Source organism: Sceloporus undulatus, chromosome 1 (genome assembly GCF_019175285.1).
Source record: "Sceloporus undulatus isolate JIND9_A2432 ecotype Alabama chromosome 1, SceUnd_v1.1, whole genome shotgun sequence".
Classification (NCBI taxonomy): domain Eukaryota; kingdom Metazoa; phylum Chordata; class Lepidosauria; order Squamata; family Phrynosomatidae; genus Sceloporus; species Sceloporus undulatus.
In genome coordinates this window covers 216713779-216733476 of record NC_056522.1, presented here as the reverse complement: position 1 = coordinate 216733476, position 19698 = coordinate 216713779, and the positions used below count along the sequence as shown (strand labels likewise).

At 38.5% G+C, this 19698-nt stretch overlaps 1 protein-coding gene across 22 annotated transcripts in view; it reads right to left on the bottom strand.

Annotated features, from left to right (window-relative positions):
- Positions 1–19698, bottom strand: part of BAZ2B (bromodomain adjacent to zinc finger domain 2B) — a 296772-nt gene that overhangs the window by 99630 nt on the left and 177444 nt on the right. For 21 of the 22 annotated variants that reach the window (XM_042447148.1, XM_042447149.1, XM_042447126.1 and 18 more), the window contains one exon: positions 16776–16934. In XM_042447148.1, coding sequence (XP_042303082.1) covers positions 16776–16932 — 157 coding nt within the window. In that variant the 5' untranslated portion in view covers positions 16933–16934. The remainder of the gene's footprint in view (positions 1–16775; positions 16935–19698) is intronic. The other variant, XM_042447145.1, reaches the window with a different exon arrangement.

The following is a 19698-nucleotide window of genomic DNA, read 5'->3' as shown; positions in this document are numbered from 1 at the left end:
TCAATTTGTAGTGGGCACTTGCTAACGGAGCGATTCGGGGGAGGGGCATCCGGATCATCCCAGTTCCCTCCATGTCTTTTACCCCAGTATGAATGGGGCCAAAGAAAGCTGAAATGCCTACAAAGGGTCTCTTGATGCCATTCCTCCCGAAGAATCTTTGGTTATACAAGCCAAGAAAACAAAGGTTTTCCCAGTTATTTAACACCCCCCCCAATTAACTATATCATCACAGGTTTGGATATATGATCTTGCGATCCTTTAGGCCTAGATTAAAATTTAAGGTGGCTACCGTATATACCCATCTATAAGTCTAAAAATTTAAGCCCAAAAACCCTAGGTCAACTTTTTTACAAGTCAGTATGGTAATGTGATAGCAGCTCTTTCATGATTTCCCTATGCAGTGGGGAAGTAGGAAGAGTGCTGGGTGATTGATTGCTGTTAAATAAACAAACAGAGGCCCCTCCTGCTTGCGATGGCTGCTACTGTCTGGGGAGTGAAGGGTGAGACCAAAGTTGAAATGCTGACCCCAAAAGCCTCAGTTAGAGTTGCTGTTGCTGTGTCACACATACACACACTGAAGAAGCCTCCAAGTTTTACCCTTGACTTATCCATGGGTCATGGCAGAATCCATAATTTTGGCTCCAAAACTTGCCCTTGACTATACATGAGGTCAACTTATAGTTGAGTATATAGGGTAAATCATCTTGAGGTATAATTCTATGGTGTTATATAGGGAACCCCAAGAGCTTAATTGAAAAAATGAATTTTGTATCATAAAAATGAAGTTCTATTTTCTTTTATGTGCTTTTATGTGAAGAGGGAAGTGATATTTTTAATCCCGATTTACAGATCTATAACTTCGTATAACTTCTTGCTTCTTTAGCATATTATGACCTAACTCCTATTGTTATTTCTGACTACAGTAATAGACCCATAGATTCAACAGGATTTATCTATCTGTTGACTCACCATTCAACAACTTATTAAACACACCTATTCAAATTGGGAGTAACCAACAGGATTTCAGTTTGTGTCTCCTATACACAAGCATTAGGGGGAAAGGGTTTGCCCTACTTTTTGCAGTTTTAATGAATGCTTTTAGAGCATTACTTTTTTAAAAAATGTAATTTTCCATGGCACATATGAGCATTAATATGGTAGTTTAAGAAAACTTTGTAATATAATGTCTAACGTGTTGAAGTAGGACTGGGGAGAACAAGGTTCAAACTCCTGCTTGGTCATGAATTTCATTGCCAGCCTAACCTGCCTCACAGAATTGTTGCTGCCAAATTTATTTATACCACATCTATCCCCCCAAGATTAAGACTTTAGGTGGCTAACTGACATTTCCTTTAAAGCTTTATGATAATACTGAAGAGGAAATAGCTACCTGCAGGTCTTTAGCAGAAAATGGGCCCCATAAACATGTTAAGTAAATAAAGAATTCTGGTATACTGAAAGTGATAATAAAACAGACTAAATAAAACACGGCCTTTTTGAATCATCATGGAATTTTTCAAACTATTGCCAAATAATAAGTCTTTGGTTACATAATAGGAAAGTCATTTGGGGGAGGGGGCAGCTGTATCTGTTTTGAGTTGTTTGTTGCTATTGTTGTTTGTTCGCTTTGTTTTTGTTTGCTTGCTTTCTGCAAGCATCCTACATGACCATTTCCCCCATTTCTCATGATTTTTTTAACATATTGGAGCAATTGCACAAATCTCATGGGGAAAAGTCTCTCAAAGAAAATTGCACATAATGGATATATATACACACCTCTAAAACATAAGTAACAGCTATCCAATTGGTATGGCAAATGGCTGAGAGGAATACCTGGAGATTAACCTTTATTATCCTGTTTTAGGTAATAAATGGTTTAATATGTCTTTAGTTTTTTAAGTTTATTATTGCTGTTTTTAACTCTTCTGCATTGATTTTATTGTACACCAGCCTGAACTCCTTAGATATAATTCAAGATATAAATATTTTATTTAACTGATTGATTGATTGATTTGTGAAAAGAACCGGAGAAAAGACAAGGCCAGGTGTACTGAATGTGATGGCCATACTCATCTGTGCTAGCTACCCATACAGAACAACTGGAACAACTCAACATTATTTTTATTTACCAGATCATTTAAATTCTGCCCTTTTCCCAAAGAGCTCAAGGAACTCTTCTTTCCTCACATATATCCTTATAATAAGCCTTTGCAACAAGCTGACACAGAATAGCTGGCTGAAGGACACTGAGTGAGTTCTCTGACTCAGTGGGAACTGGAGGTGGAACCTCCCAGCCACAGTTCACTCTCCTTAATCAGATGCTCAGTGAAGCATGCAGAAAAACCTCCAGTCAGTATTACATCTGAAATCAAGACTGTACTGTGACTATGGTGTCAGTAGAGCCATCCAGCTACAGTCAAAGACTCCATGTGGCAGAACGAGCAGAAGGACCCTCTGCCTGAAAAACAGTAAGGCTTATTTTCCACTTTCCGGGGCAATTCCACACTACACAATTATAGTGTAGTGTTACCCACTTTGACTGCCATGGCTGCGTCCTAGTTTGGTCAGAGACCCCAAAGAAATTGTCTGGCTGAGAGTCCTAAATGCCCCTAAATGCCCTGAATGCCCCTAAATTCCAGGACTCCGTAAGATGAAACCATAATAAGTGCAATCATTGCACCGTAGTGGCGTACTGTGAAAGAGTCCAGGATGAAAGTGAAGTAATACACATAATGACTAGAGCTTCCTCTCTCCATCCCTTGACCCAAATAAGAGCAGGAAGTCGAAAGTTTAAAATAACATATATGTATCATTGGTTACTACAGTGGCGTCTTTCCATGTAAGAGCTTTCAAGTTCCCAAGTTTGCTAAGTAAATATAGTTATCACAGGAATCACTGTTCACACAGACCATGTTCACATGTATCAGCAATATTGCAAAAGAATACAGCATTACCTGACATCTCTTTTTATATTGTATTACATCTTTTGTAGTTTTACATGATATAGGGCCAAAACAGACTGAGGAAATAATCCACCTTGAGACCACTTTAACTGCCCTGGCTCAATGCTAGGGAGGTATCTCAAGAAACCAGAATGTATGACTAAAGAACTTTAAACTGAGCTAAATTTTAAATGGGTCAAGTATAAGAAATGGTAAATGGGGGAAATCACCCAAGAGGAATTCAAACAAATAGCTAGCATGTGTAGCAATAAAATCAGAAAAGCTAAAGCTCAAAATGAGCTCTGGCTTGCTGGAGAGGTTAAGGGCTTTTTTGGGTATGTCTGCAGCAAAAGTAAGAAGAAAATGGTAGGGCGACTGCGCAGGGAAGATGGCTAAACAGGGGACAGAGAAAAGGCAGAACTACTCAACAGTTTCTTTGCCCCAGTCTTCTCAGAAAAGGAAAAGAGTGCTCAGCCTGAAAAAAAACGGAGCAGGGGACACAACAGGGGAAATGCAGCACAGAATAAGTAAAGAGATAATACAGGAATACCTGGTTAATCTAAATGAATTTAAGTGTCCAAGACCAGACGAACTACATCCAAGGGTATTAAAAGAACTGGCAAATGTAATCTCAGAGCCATTGGCAATCATATTTGAGAACTTCTGGAGAACAGGAGAAGTCCCAACAGATTGGAGGAGGGCAAATGTTGTCCCCATCTTCAAAAAGAGGAAAAATTGGATCCCAACAATTATTGACCTGTTAGTCTGACATTAATACCAGGAAAGATTCATTAAACAAAGGAGTTTATCGTACTAGTGCTGAAATGGGCCCAGTGCGTTCTAAACATGTGTGCGCACAGGCGCACACAGAACGGGATGGGGCCAAGAACCCCATTTTACTGCACAGTGGAATGCTGCCTTTGCCGCTGGGCATTCCAATTGCGTCCCCATTCCGTCCCTGAGGGGGCCATTTCTGAGAATGCTTTAGCACAGTTTCAGGGCCAGTACAATAAACTCCAAAGAGTCAGTGCACATTTAGAAGGGAATGTCATAATCACAAAAACTCAACATGGGTTTCAGACAAACAAGTCATGCCAGACTAATCTGATCTCATTTTTGATACAATTAATAGTTTAGTAGATGAAGGGAATGCTGTAGATATCACATATCTTGATTTCAGTAAGGGCTTTGATAAGATCTCCCACGGCACTCTTGCAAACAAGCTAGTAAAATGTGGGTTAGACAATGCAACTGTTAAATGGATTTGTAATTGGTTGACTGGCGAACCCAAAGGGTGCTCAGCAAAGGCGCCTCCTCATCTTGGAGAGAATTGACCAGTGGGGTGCCACAGGGTTCTGTCTGAGCCCAGTGATATTTAACATCTTTATCAACGACTTAGATGAAAAAATAGGGGGCAACCTCATCAAATTTGCAGATGACACCAAATTAGGAAGAGTAGCTAATACCCTAGAGGACAAGATCAAAATTCAAAATGACCTTAATAGATTAGAAAGCTGAGCTAAAGGTAACAAAATGAATTTCAACACAGAGAAATGTAAGGTACTGCACTTAGTGCAGAAAAATGAAATGCATAGACATAGGATGAAGGGCACCTGGCTTAAGGAGCCTACATGTGAAGGGGATCTAGGAGTTCTAGTAGACCACAAGTTGAATGTGAGTCAACAATGTGTTGTAGCAACTAAAAAAGCCAATGCGATTCTAGGCTGCATCAATAGAAGCATCATGTCTTGTCTAGATCAAGGGAAGTAATAGTGCCACTCTGTTCTATTTTGGTCAAGCCTCACCTGGAATACTGTGTCTCGTTCTGGGCAGCACAATTAAAAAAGAATGTAGACAAGCTGGAGTATGTCCAAAGGAGGGTAAACAGCCTGGAAACCATGCCCTATGAGGAGAGACTTAAGGAGCTGGCTAAGTTTAGCCTGGAGAAGAGACGGTTAAGAGGTGATATGATAGCCTTGTTTAAATATTTAAAAGGATGTCATATTTAGGATGGAGCAAGCTTGTTTTCTGCTGCTCCAGAGAAAAGTACCCAGAACAATGGGTGCAAGCTACAGGAAAAGAGATTCACTTAAACATTAGGAAGAACATGTTGATGGTAAGAGCTGTTTGACAGTGGAACACACTCCCTCAGGGAGTCTGGAGTCTCCTTCTTTGGAGGTCTTTAAACAGAGGCTCGATAACCATCTGTCAGGGATGCTTTGATTCTGAGTTTCTGCATGGCAGATGTTTGGACTGGACTGCCCTTGTGATCTCTTCCAACTCTATGATTTGATTCTATGATTCTCCTAATTCTGGGAACTGTAGTTTTGTGAGGCATTGAGCTTTCTCTGTTAGAGAGCTCTGGTGTCACAACAAACTACAGTTCCCAAAAATTTCCTAGCACTGAGCCAGGACAGTTAAAGTGGTCACAAACTGGATTATTTCTGCAATCTGTTTTGGCCCATACTTGCCCCTCCTCAAAATTTGCATTAACTAGTGTAAATTCTACATGAAGTGCCAAAAAACTATGATTATCAAATATATTCCATACAAACACAGTAGGTCAGTTTATAGAGGTAATTCAGCTCTGTCTCAAAACTGATCCTTGGAAAGCTCATAATGCAGACACTTCAGCTTTATATTCAACCTCCCAGAATGTATAAATCCAGTATGAAGTACATTAAGAGGCAGATGAATCAGGAAAAGTGATCATGGAGACAAGCACTAAAATATTTTCTCAGTTCTAACAGTAATTTTAAGATGAGTCAAGCTGGAATATCAAGCACAATTTTGTCACACTTGCATAGACTCATAAAAATAACACTGTATAACATGAAAACACTCCAGTCACACTCCTGAAAATACTTTTCTCAGAAATGCAAGGAAGATTCAAACATGGCTTGGAAACAAGAAATACTAATTTTAAAATATGCATTTAACAAACACAAGCAGTATGTTCAAAATGGAATACATTCCTGGCTTGTCCTCAAAGCAAGTCGTATGACAGCATGGTGAATTATACTGATTTCCTTCTTTCCTCCAACTCATTATCTTTTTGTTTCCTGATACATTAATATTCTGGCTAGAGATGAATATTTGTATTTCCTTTCATTTTTCGGTTTTAGTTTTTGTTCCCATTTAAAGGTGCCAGCTTTCTGCACGCATGTTTTGCATAATGAAATTTAATACAAAACTACATTGCTTAAGACTCTTGACTTACATTATAATAGGTTGAATATTTTTCAGCAAAGCTTTTGAAATTCTACTAGCCAGTACATAGATAAATGATTGAAAGTATTACCCAAAAGGCCAGCATCCATTTCGACAGTGCTGGTGTCTTAGTAACAAGAAATGATAAAGGCAAATGCCTTTATTAATATTAATGAATTTTGTGCTGCACTATAATAAGTCTTTTCAAAAGAACTAAAAGGGATAAATACTTAACTAATGCCTTAAACATAAAACACTGGTGAAAAAAATCATCTGCAAAGAAAGAAAGGGAACAAAATTGCCCAACCACCCTTCCCCAACAAGTAGCTTCATATTTAAAATAGTAGCGATATGAAGGTGTTCTTTAGGGGATGATCTCTATAAGGCAGTTCTCACAACTATATAAAAGCAGAAAAGTGATATATTTTACTGAGGTAACTGGGCTGACATGAGGGAAAGCTGATTTCCATTATTTCTCTCATTACCCAACATAACACAACAGTAACACTCAAAACCATGCACGTGGTTTCCCCTAAAAACACTAATCATTGAACAGCTTGTTGCAACATGTCTTTCAAATATTAGATTCATGAGTTTTTGTACTGGCAAATGTGCTTTCTGTGTTAAAACTGAGAAGAGTGTCTCATCATCAAGAATGGCTGCAGACTAAATTTGTTGTTGTTAACTGCCCTCAAATTGATCTCGACCCATGACAACCCTATGGTTGAGACATCTCCAAGACCCGCTGTCCTCCATTGCCCTGCTTAGGTCCTGTAAACTCATATCCATGACCTCCATAATAGAGTCCCATCCATCTAGCATGTGGCCTTCCTCCCTTCCTACTTCCCTCCACCTTTCCCAGCATTATTGTCTTTTCCAATGAGTCCTCCCTTCTCATGATATGTCCAAAGTATGACAGATTAAATAACGGTCCCCTTTTAAATTAACATTTGAGGTAATTTGGTATGATATTTGAAGCCTGGGGGGGATCTAAATGTACTACCTAAACATAAGAAGAAAGCATCAAGACATAATGTAATAAATGAAATATGTAACTTAAGATATCAAATCACAGACACAGACACATAAAGTTGAATGTTAGGAAGCATTGGTACTAGACAGTCACCGTATAAATTCTTCATCTTAATGGGCTTTTGCAGTTGATTCTGTAACATAACTGTGAATTTTATAAGTTCATTTCACTTCAAGGCCTCTTAGTTCCATCTTAACAGGTTCAGAATCATGCTGTAAAACTGAATAATTATCTAATCAACAGACTTTGCTGTGAAGCTAATGCTCTGATCCATGTAATTCATTTCCATACAGATCTACTTCAGACATGATGCCAAATTATGGGGTGACCTTGTATGACTATGCATGAAAGCATCTTGGGCTTACATGCAAAAGTCACAAGGTTCAACACCCAACTTCTCCATGTAAAATTGGTGCAGGGGTCTTGTCAGAAATTCCAAACAGCCCTTGACTGTTATTAATAAGCTAGTTATAAAATATAGTACACCCTTCCTATCTCCAGGGGTTTGGTTCTGTCTCCCCCCCCCCCCCCCGGTGAATGAGAAAAAACACACATGATCAAGCCCCATTACAGTCAATGGGCAGCATCGTGACAACAATGGGGTGGGGCAATCCACCGACGCTTGAGTCTGCAGATGGCTAGTTAGTCAATATGGTGTGCCTATTGTACTGTTTATCTTAGGATAACCTCTTGTTTTATCCTATTCACTTATTTGAATCCTTTAATTAAAAAACACTCTAAAGTTGACTACATATTATACCTTCCCATATGACTACTTTCACTACTTGCCAAATCATTTATGCATACTATAAGCTTTTAAAAAATAGGAATGGGAGACTGTAGGAAAATAATTCCCTCCCGTACAAGTAGACACCACAGATCTGGATTCGAGAGCCCGATACCTCTTGGTAGTCCTTAACTAGAGCCGACACATTGAATGATGAGTCAACACTAATGTAAATCTAGTGGTTTGGATTTCATAGAATCATGGAATTGGAAGAGACCAAAAGGGCCATCCAGTCCAACCCCCTGCCATGCAGGAACTCTCAATCAAAGCACACACACACCCAAACACACCCTGACAGATGGCCATCCAGCCTCTGTTTAAAGACCTCCAAGGAAGGAGATTCTACCACTCTCAGAGGGAGTGTGTTCCACTGTCAAATACCCTTTACTGTCAGGAAGTTCCTCCTAATGTTCAGGTGGAATCTCTTTTCCTGTAGCTTGCATCCATTGTTTCAGCTTCTATTCCCTGGAGCAGCAGAAAACAAGCTTGCTCCATCCTCAATATGACATCCCTTCAAATATTTAAACAAGGCTATCATATCAATTAGATTTCATTGGGTCTATTTCAGTTGGAATTACCAATTTAGGTCTTGAGACATGATGGCAGGGGTAGTTAATTATAGCTAGTGAGGCTTGAAATACAGTCATAGCAAACAATATCTCTGGTATATGCCTAAGAATGGGTCATATTGGCAAACTACAACTTACACTTATTCTGCAAACCATGACTGGAAACCAAGATCAACCAGTTGTATCTAAACCATTGCACAGTACTTTTAGGAGCCAACTATGAGCCAACTTAAATTGAAGTACGTCATATCATGTTTACTTTAATATTACTAAAAATATACACCTTGAAACTCAAACATTACCTCTGAAGCATTAGGATGGAATTCACTAATTACTTGTTATAAACAGTTCTGATTTGGTTACAACTTATTTCACAAAATTCTGATTCAGATGTTAATTACTTAGCAGGGACCTGTTTTAAGGCTCATTTCAATACATCATTCCATCTGTAGAAGAGATTATACATGTAGGTAGGCTTCACAGGACCATTTGCAGCCATGGCTTATAAGATGAATCAGACCTCTGCGAAGTTCTACCAAAGTTTGTGGGAACAGTCAAACCCTGCTCTGGAGTAAGTGGCTTATGATTCAAACTTGTAATTATGAAAAATACTATTGAAAATGTATATGTAATGTAATTACTGTACTCTAATAACAGGCAATTAGAAGAGTATTTTTCCAAAGTCACATTATATAGCTACTGTATAGCTGATTTTAGAGTATATACAGATAACATATTATCTGTAATACAATCTATTTGGCACAACACCCAGACTTTGAATCTGAGCTCAGTCTCTGTCTTGGGATTTGTGTGGTAGAGGTACTGAAGTTTATTACAAGTCTGCTTAATAGACTATTGATTACTGCAAAGAAAATAATTATATTGAATGGGAGGAAACCTGATCCTCTCTAATTGCAGACTGAGAAGAAGGTGTTTTCGACTTTACATCACTGGCAACAATAACTGCTAATACTGTATAAGATAAATAGTCAATTATATAAGTAGATTTTATTTTTTGCACTTTACACATTGGGACCAATAAACTAACAATTTATCATGTGCTTTTCAAAGGTCATTTAACAGTGAGACAAAGAGCCGATCAGAAAGAGAAGAAGACGATTACATTCCCTCTTTATACTGGAATATCTTGCAAATGTGGTATTTACTAGATGTTATTGAACCATTCAGAGTGAAAAACAATTGCATAGGTGTTGCTACAGGACTAAAGCAATGAAGCATAGACATCCCAATGGCTTGCTATTGTTCGGAGACATAACTAAATATTTGAATATGCTCTTTGCAACACTATGCAGCCTGACAAAGGAACGTGTAAAACCCCCTGCCAAGTGTATTCCAAATGTGTTATGCCAACTTAGATCAGTAATTAAAAAAAAAACCCATCTGTCACACAAACACACTGTAGCCCAAATGGAGCATTCTATCCACAGAGTTAAGAGAACTGGACCACACTTGCTTGTCTACCCCCATGCCAACCCATCTCCTCCTAGAATCATATAATCATAGAGTTGGAAGAGACCACAAGAGCCATCCAATCCAACCCTCTGCCAAGCAGGAACTCACAATCAAAGCACCCCTGACAGATGGCCATCCAACCTCTGTTTAAAGACTATCAAGGAGGGAGACTCCACCACACTCCAAGGGAGTGTGCTCCACTGTCATACAACTCTTACGGTCAGGAAGTTCCTCCTAATGTTGAGGTAGAGTCTCTTTTCCTGTAGCTTGCATCCATTGTTCCTTGTCATGTACATGTCCTGTGCAATTAGGAACTATAAAGGAAAGCTAAATGCATGCAACAGGCTTTCCTGAATAGGCATTTCTCCTGACACATGGCCAATGAAGTCTGGGCTCCAATGGCAATAGCAAGTACATTTCTATATCACTTATCAGTGCATTTAAGCACTCCCTAAGTGGTTTACAATGTGTAAGCTAATTGCCTCTAACAAACTGGGTACTCATTTTTGTGACCTATAGAAGGATGCAAGGCTCAGTAGTCTCTGGAGCCATGCCTGGGATCAAACTCACAACCTTATGGCTGTGAATGACTGCAGTGCTGGCGTTTAACTACTGTGCCACCAGGGCTCCAATAGTGGGTGTGTAGCCAATGACCATAGTTCCACTCTTTCCTTTATACACAACTTTGAATTGCATGTATCAAGCACCTTTTTATCATGCATATGGAGTAGCCAGATAACAACCCTATTCAGATCTTTACAAAAATGGTTGAAATCAATATATGATGCAGGGAGTGCATTAGTATTAACCCCTCTGTCATGGCTTTCCACATGTGAAGAACAATATGGTACAGAGAACAGCATTATCTAGGCATGGAGCCTCTACTCAGAATTGGAAAAACCCCATATGGAAAGCTTCCATTCATAGTAAAAGGTTTCCAGACTGTCACGCTTCATGCAAGGAAACTGATAATGGAAGGATAAGGCTAGAATTTCTCTTTCTTCATGTACAGATGTTAACCTTAACCTTTTCCCCCAAATGAGTTTGCCTGAGTCTTGCAATTTTGAGGGGATGGCTTTCTCCCTGTCCCCTCACCCATTCAGGCTCATGTGGTGAAGACATGGGAAAGAGGCTTTTCAGTGGCTGCTCCTAGACTATGTTATTCCCTCCCAAGAGAGACTCAATTGGCTCCCTCTCTGCATTCTTTTCACCAGCAGGCAAAGACCTTCTTATCCAAAAAGATCTTTAGCCTTTGATTGGTTGGGGTAGAAGAATATGTAAAAGATATGCTGTTTTTTATATGTAATATGTATTTAATGTGCTTTGAGTTGTTTTTACATTTATGCTTTAATTACATTAATTATATGCAATGCTTTTACATTTTTGGTCTCACATACTTGCAGTTATTTTATTTTAATTCACATTGTAAACCATATGAGTCCCATATTGAAGGGAAGGAGAGATATAAATCAAACAAATAAACATTTTCTGTCAATTCCTGAATAGGCCTAGACAGGAGTGTTATTTGAGGGATGAATGCGCCAGGCTCCTTGCTGTCTGCCTCCCTCAGTTGGAGACAAACATTTGCTATGAGGAGATTTTAGAATATTTTAGAAATTAGGACCCTAATGAGAATTATCTGGCAGCAGTTGGCCACTTCTGCTATAGGACGACTTGCCAACAATGATAAAAATTTGTGAGTATTCTTTACATCCCTACAGAGGACTCTTTAAAACAGACAATAAACCATGTGTTGAGGGGGTGAGACACAAAACTGGGGGTGGGGGGAAAAGAAGAATGACATGAGCATCCTGGACCAAAGTTTCAGACAGACAGTACACCACAACACAACTTTTTATTAGATGCCCATCTTGTCTAAGAAAATGTGACAATTCTGAAAAACACTGTCCTAAATTATTACTATTATATCATAGAAAATATATATTCATAACTGAAATCTGACAGATTTCTATAGAGTTTTTCAATAATTATGCAAAACTCTGTGTAGATTGATGTTATGCTGATGATGTAGTGATAAAATAGCTTTTTAAACAATCTGTCTCCCCTAGCATCTAGTCTGAAATCTTCTACATAACAATCTTTCCAAAGAAGACGCTGCACTGAATTCAGATTTCATGATGTTATAAAAACATACTGTCACTGCAACTGTTCTGTGATTCATCCGTTATGCAAAATGTTCTTCTTTTATTGTTTTTGGGGTGTAATCATTGACTTACAGTTGCATTCTCCCTTTTCTAAAATGTGAGTGGGCCAACCAGGTTGGTGAGAGAGCAAACCATACATCCAGCTTTTCACTAGGACATATGTAGCCAAGCAAGATCAGTGTGGTCAAGATGGCCAAAGTTACTAGTGAGGAAGAACACACACGCTAGGAGCAATTTACTTTCATCTGAGCCTACTTGGAAGATAATGTTTCTGTCCCCTCCTCTCCTCTTCCCCTACTGATTTAATTGAGTGCAAACTAATTCTGAACTTTGAACTAAGTTTGTAGCAACTAAAGTAAGGTGGTGCAAGACTTTTTAAAAGCAGTTAAAAACACTGAATGACAGAAGACTAACTGGGATTGGTCCTGCTGAATCAGGAACCACTGGAGGGTATAGCAATGTAGATGTATGAAAGAGATAGCCTGTAATTGGTTGGAATACCAAAGTATCTAAGAGACAGAGTTGTCTGGGATGCTGTGGGAGATCCAACTGATCTCACTTTGTTTCTGTGCCCAACACTGAAATCATTGTATTAATGCAAAAATATACATCTGCAGTACTTTCTCTGCAAAGCTGACCTGCACTTATCACCACTCAGAGAAGGGACAACACAAAATGTTAGGACAATTGTACTTGACAGTCAGAACATTGTCAGTGAGCCAAATAATTTTTCTTATGATTTTGGCACATTGTCAAGAAAACAAAAACTATTATCAACAACATTTGATTTATTTATTTGCATAATTGTTAGACTGCTGATCATAAAATAATAATCAAGTGGTGTGTACAGGAAAAAAAGCTTTCAAAGTCTTCAAGCATCATGAGTCTTGATTTTATATAAAGAAATATGTCTCTGTCTAGGGGACTTTCTAGCGTCCTAGCAACCCTCCCTCTTTCTTTCTTTCACACAGTACTCTATTCAATTCTGAATTTTCTACAATCTGTGAAAGCCCAAAGATACTACTGCACAACATACCCACCCTCACAATGCAACTTCATACACTCAACTGCAACACTGGAGGCAGCTCTGCACATGCTTAAGAGCCATTTTGTTCCTAAATATTATGTCACATGTATCAGAATTAATCTCAAGCATTTAAGAAAGATTCAGGGAGTTAAACCCCGGGTAGACCCTTCATAAATTAATTCCTGCACGGGAGGATAAAAGAACTTTTAGGGAATAAGTTGAAAAACTGTCAGATTTGCAAGACTTTGTAATATATGCAGCCATTATTTATATTATATTTAGCCCAAGCAATTCATGGAGCTTCTATCACATTTCAGGTAACAAAACCAGTACATAGGTTTTTGTGGGTTTTTCGGGCTATGTGGCCATGTTCTAGAACTATGGATGCTGGCCATGAAAGCCTTCGACTTCACAAAACCAGTACAGTTAAAGTTCTTATCATGTTCCCAAACAGCATCCTTACCAGGGATTTTGGTAGGTAGGTAGATAGATAGAGATATTAACAGAAGCTGGGATGGGGAAAGATAGGCATTAATAGGATGGGGGGAGGATGAACTGAGGCAACGATGCTGAGTAAAGATTGTTAACCATACAATTCCCCCGTTTTTTATAACCAATCTTCCTGCCCCCAAAGCTGGTATTCTCCTGCTGAAAAGAAGCATGCAAGAATCCTTCTGGTGACTGTACATTCTTGCCTAGAGAGAAAACAGTAAGGAGAGGACAATGTGAATTGTAGGAATGTTGTAGGGAACATTCAAATCACGTCTCCAACATGGGTCCTATAAATATTTATGGGATCACGGATCTTCCATGTTATATGAGGTCTGAAATTGAAATCACTCCTATGTGAGAAAATGGATTTATTTTGTGCTCCATTCATATTTACTTATAAGTAAGTAACAACATATCTATGGAGATATGTAATTATTAATAGTAACATTAAGTACAAAAATCAGTTGAATTGCATCTGAGAGACTATCAGATCTGCCCACAAAGTTATGCTCAGTACAGTTTCAGATGTTGTAGCTGCCTACTGGCTGAAGAGCCCAAAATGAGTTAACTGCGGAGGAGAACCAATGTGAGCTCTCATTCTCCTGATATACCATGGAACACATTTGGTGTACTAAATTTCTGTCCGTTGGAAGCAAAAGAGAGAGAGACACACACCCTGCTCAAAGCAGCAGTGCTAAAGAAAATGCAACTCTTTTGTGCAGGATTCTCGACTACTCTCCTACCCCCATAGGATTGCTCTGTGAATGGGTACAGGAGGAATTTCAGTTTGTAATCACCTCGCTTTGGAAGGCTAATTTGCATGCATATTAAACACACAGTATGCAGCTAAGCTTTACTTTCTCTTTCAACTCACAAGGTAGTGTGTGAGACCCAGATCTACTCTAGTCCACCACATGTGAGAAGGGGATGTTTAAACTCCCTCCCAAATGATCATTCTCCCCACATTCATGCACTCTTCCTTCATGGAGCATTAAAAACAAGAGGGAGGGAGAGGAAACAGCTCAATGTGCAAATGGTATTTTCTTCTCCTTCTCTCTCTTTTTCAGTCTTGCATGGGGGCGGGAGACAAATTTCAGGAACAACAAGGAGAGAGAAGGTCTAAACCTTCATCACCAACATTTACTGTGACATGTGGATATGGAGCTTGCACACCTACTTGTGAACATAATCAGTACGCAACACACACATACCCTCCAGCCGACAGGGGCAGTCCCAATTAATTCTCTGTTTCAGCTACTTTTAAAAATGTCCCAGTTTCTTTCTCCTCCTTCCATTTCCCCTTTCAATTCTAGCTTAATTTAATTGCTCCAAACAGAGTTTAAAGTGCCAAGTGGATTGCATTTAGCTAACTCAGTAGTTAGGACAGGAGACAAGAAGATGGAGTTCTGCTCTTCTCAGGAAGTTCAAGCAAAAGCGAACGGTTATAGCATCTCCTAGCTTGTGCATTCTTTCTCATTAATAACGTTTGCTATCTTTACCACACTCTTGATGCTATTTGGTCACACATGTACTGGTTTTGTTTGTGAAATGTTAGAGCATATTTAACACACCATGTGATTCAGCCCTTAGAGTCTAGACTAATTTTCCCTAGAAAAATCTGAAAACACACTTGTTAGAATAAAAATGCACCACTTGGTACAATCATGTTTTTGGAGTGCAGAATTGAACTAGACAGAAAGATCTACCCATGAGGACACAAGTCAGTTTCATACAGCAGACTAATGCTCACATTTAATTTTTACTCTGCTGAATAAAATGCAGGACTAGGAGGTTGTCTGAAGCACAGACATCTTCTTATTGTTACACTGCTGTTGTCATTCGAAGCCTTGCTAAAGTAAGCTTTGCAAGCCCCCATGCATCTGACCTGTGTTGGGCTCCCTTTGGGGCATCACAAGTACAATGCAACAACTGGAAAAAAGGGACAGTTGTGCACCAGGGCACTTATTTTTGTTAATTCTTTACAATAATTCTATGGTTGCTTGAAGAGTCTATATTGATGACTCTGATTGACTTGGACTAGACTCAGCTTGAGATTTCTTTATTTTTAGTGACCAATTTGCTGGTGTCATTCACTTCAAGCATCATGCAAAAGCCACCTCCAGAGCATGGGGTGCATTTCTCTAAGGGGAAGAGCAAACGCATTATGCAATGAGCTTTGAGGCGAAAGGAGATTCTCTGATGTGTAGCAGAAACAGGCTGTCAACCAGACCTCAACCTTTGCCTCAGGCCCATTACTTAACGTGTTTACTGTTCCCCTCTGAGAAACACATCACGCCTACTTTTTTTGTGTTAAAAGTTGGCTCCCAGTCTTAAGACTCAATTTGAGACTTGACTTGAAAGAATCTTGCAAAGACTTGAGGATCAACTTCAGACTTGGAATAAAAGACTTAACAACAACACCCTCTTTCACTCTGTGTGGCAAACATACCACTTGATGGGGGTGCTACATAAAACACCATTGCTTTTCCTATCAAGCAAAAAGTTCATTTTCAGTCAGGACTGGTGGTTTCCATACCAGTGAAGTGGCAAAACTACACCTAATTTTAGTCCAAACTTTCAGGGAGGTATCAAAGGTGCTGAACGCCACCCTCAACTAGATTTAGCTCCTTGGATAACTGATTTAATGTCCATACTAAAAATAAAAAAGCACATTCAGTTTTCACTGACATAGAAGATTTTCAGACCAGTGCTTACCTTGAAGTAAGCAGTGGTAAAACACTGCTAAAACGTTTAGGAAGCTCATGTGTCTGAAATGCAAAGTTTCAGTTGATAGGAAATTGCTGCTCCCTGGATGATTCAGGGATGCTGGAGGCAAGGGGAAAATTCCCTGATGTTTAGGAAGCGCATCAGGCTTTCAGACACACATTCTTCCTACATGTTTTAGCAGTGTTTTACTAGTGCTTACTCCACAGTAAGCGCTGGTCTGAAAATCTTCTCAGAAGCCACCATGGCTTCCTTCACCCATGTAATCAGAAGTAATTGTTTTGAAACAATCTGTATGAAATTCATACACAATGCAGCATATTGCAAAATCGTGACAGTAAGGCACTATTTACCACAGGTGTTGATGGTAGAGTTTAGTGATGCAGCCCCAGTGGAAAGGCTACCTTTGGAAACTGCCAAAACAACAGACGATGATGAAGAAGCAGGAGATGATGTAGCTGTTGTAGAGGAGGTCGCTGCTGTTGATGTTAACCGCTCTCCAGACTCCATATCTATATGGGGGAAATAGCAGAAGATGGACGGTTAATGGATATCAAATATTTCACTTAGTTCAGAAGTCCGAATTGGAAGTATGGTTGTGGCTCCAATCTAGTAATGTTTGTCACTGTCAGAAAAGAGGGTTTTTCATCTTCTTCCCACACATGCTCTCAGCTACTAAATTTGGTATCTGCGACAATCAGTGTGACTGTGCAAGGGAGACAAGCTCTACAGCCTTCATGAAAGACACAGATCTCTGCTTTAGTACCATTTGATGTAGTAAAAGTCATTTCCCTAAATGTCAATAATAATGCATTTTACAAGTTATTTCACTGTAAGAGAATCTTACATTTGGCTTCACTTGCTAATGTAGCAAGTTCCAAGGCTCAAGAGCTTATTATTATTTTATTTTCATGTAAAATATTTGATACTTCATATCAGGGATGGGCAAAGTGCAGCCCATGGCCCACATGGTCCATGATGGAATTATTTCTACTTCATGGATCAGAGTCTGTGGAGAAAAAAAAATGGAAAAACCACTTTTTCTTTTTTGTCCAAAGCCTCCTTTCCCCAAGAAAAACTGATTTTTTTCAAAATTGAAATAAGTTTTTAAAAATGGATTATACATTTAAAAAACAACCAAGAATAATGAATAAAGTGCTTAAGAAAGTGTTGATCTAACTCCCCCCCAAAATTATTTCCAAACACTATAAAACAGGACACCATTATGTAAAATAATGTACAATATCTGGTCACTGCAGTTTCTGATTCTGCTTGACACTCTGGAAGACTAGAGAAGACCAAAAAAATCCCCGTTTTACTAAGGTTACACTGTGCATCCTTTCTATGCACAAAAATATATTCATGAAACCTCTTCTGAATTACAGATTGAAAAACTGTCAAGCAAGATAATACTTTATTTGCTGAGGTAGTATACAATTGAAGTAAATTGTGATATCTTGAACTCTAAACTTTGCAGTTCGGCAACTCTTTGAAGTTGCTGGGGGAAACCCTAACAGAGTATTCTTTTTAAATTCTACAATAATGAAAGAAAATGAAATGGATATGAGATCTTATTGATGGAACAGCAACTCCAGCCCAAACCAAATCCACAGGAATGCTAGGAGGTTGAACCCAAGATTTTATTTTTACTTTTATTTTAATTTTTGAGAAATCTATTCTGAAGAGCCTCCAACTGAAGAATCATCCCAACCCCAGACACCAGTGCCATAAAAATATGGGCAATGATTTTGCTCTGGAAAAATTTCAGGGATGAATCAACCAAGCAACCCACTGCAATGTTTCAAAATTTAAGGGTAGGTCCAAAATATCTTTAAGACACTACTTTAGTTCCTTCTATGTGGGGCTTTCAGGGAAGGTTTTGTGTGAAGTGCTCAAATATTTAAATTCACTGTATTGTTCAATTTAGTGACCACTGACAGTCCATTTTAAAATTAGAATATCATTTTCCCAACGCCATCTGCTCTGTTTTTAACATAGTTAATTTTATTAATTTTATTTATCTTTTATGTTAATGTCTAGCTTTTCTTTATTACAAAATTTGATAAGCTTGGTGAGCAGCTGTCTCAAATCTGTGCAAGTAAGTGTAATTCATACCATAACACCACTGTATAAAAGAACAGGAACAAAAACACTGATATTTGTTTATTTATTTATTTATTTATGTATTTTGCTTGCTCCTAACCAAAGGGCAAATGCAAAAATGTTCCTTTACAGTTCAGCATCTTGTAGCTATATTTGTAACAAAAAATAAAAATGTTAAAACAGGAATCCAGTTTATAACTGTACTGTCTTTCTAAACTGTACCTTTATCATGATAATTTTACATCAAACGAAATTGTATAATTGTAGCATATTGTTCCTCAAGTATCAAAGCGATTTTCAGTCTGTAGGGATGCTAATGCCACATATTTTCAATTTACCAAGAAATCTGATTTTTTAAAAGGATAATAGGTGTGTATCCCCCCCCATGGCTTCACAATTTTTGGAAATATTACGCTTCTGTACTGTATTTGGTCTGGGGAAGAACAACCACTGGATCAATATAGCCTACATATGTAATATATCCTACATATTAATATAGGCTAATTAAACAGAAGCATGAAGCCGCTGCAAGTTGTTGTTTACAATCTTTAGTTCCATAAATATGCTGATGACATTCAGCTCTACCTGTCCTTGTCAGAAAATCCAAGAAAGCAGTTCTGTTTTTGAACCAGTGTCTGATATCAGTAATCAGCATTAAACAAACTGAAGCTTTATCCAGAGACTATGGAGATTATCAGATGGGGGACGAAACATCCTTGTCCTGTCCTTTTCCCATTCTTATAGCACAATTTCATATAACATCACACTTATCCCATCATTATCCCATCCAAAAAGCACGACTGACCACAATCGCATGAAAGACTTTCAAACAATATTGTGCAGATTCTGTCATTGTCCCATCACTGAAGTGGCATTGCTTGGTATTTTGCATTAACGGGAGTTTACATCAATGCAATGTTGCTTCAATGACGGAACAATAGCTATGCAATCTGAAAACCTTTCGTAGGATTGCAGTCAAAGATGGGATAAGAATGGGGCAGCGATCCCATCCTTACCGTATCCATGTGTGATAATCTCCAAAGGTTATTCCAATCAATTGAAAAACAGCAGAAAAGATGGATTTAACCTTTGAGGAATATAACAATCTTGTGGAATCAGGGTTATTATTATTATTATTATTATTATTATTATTATTATTATTATTATTATTAT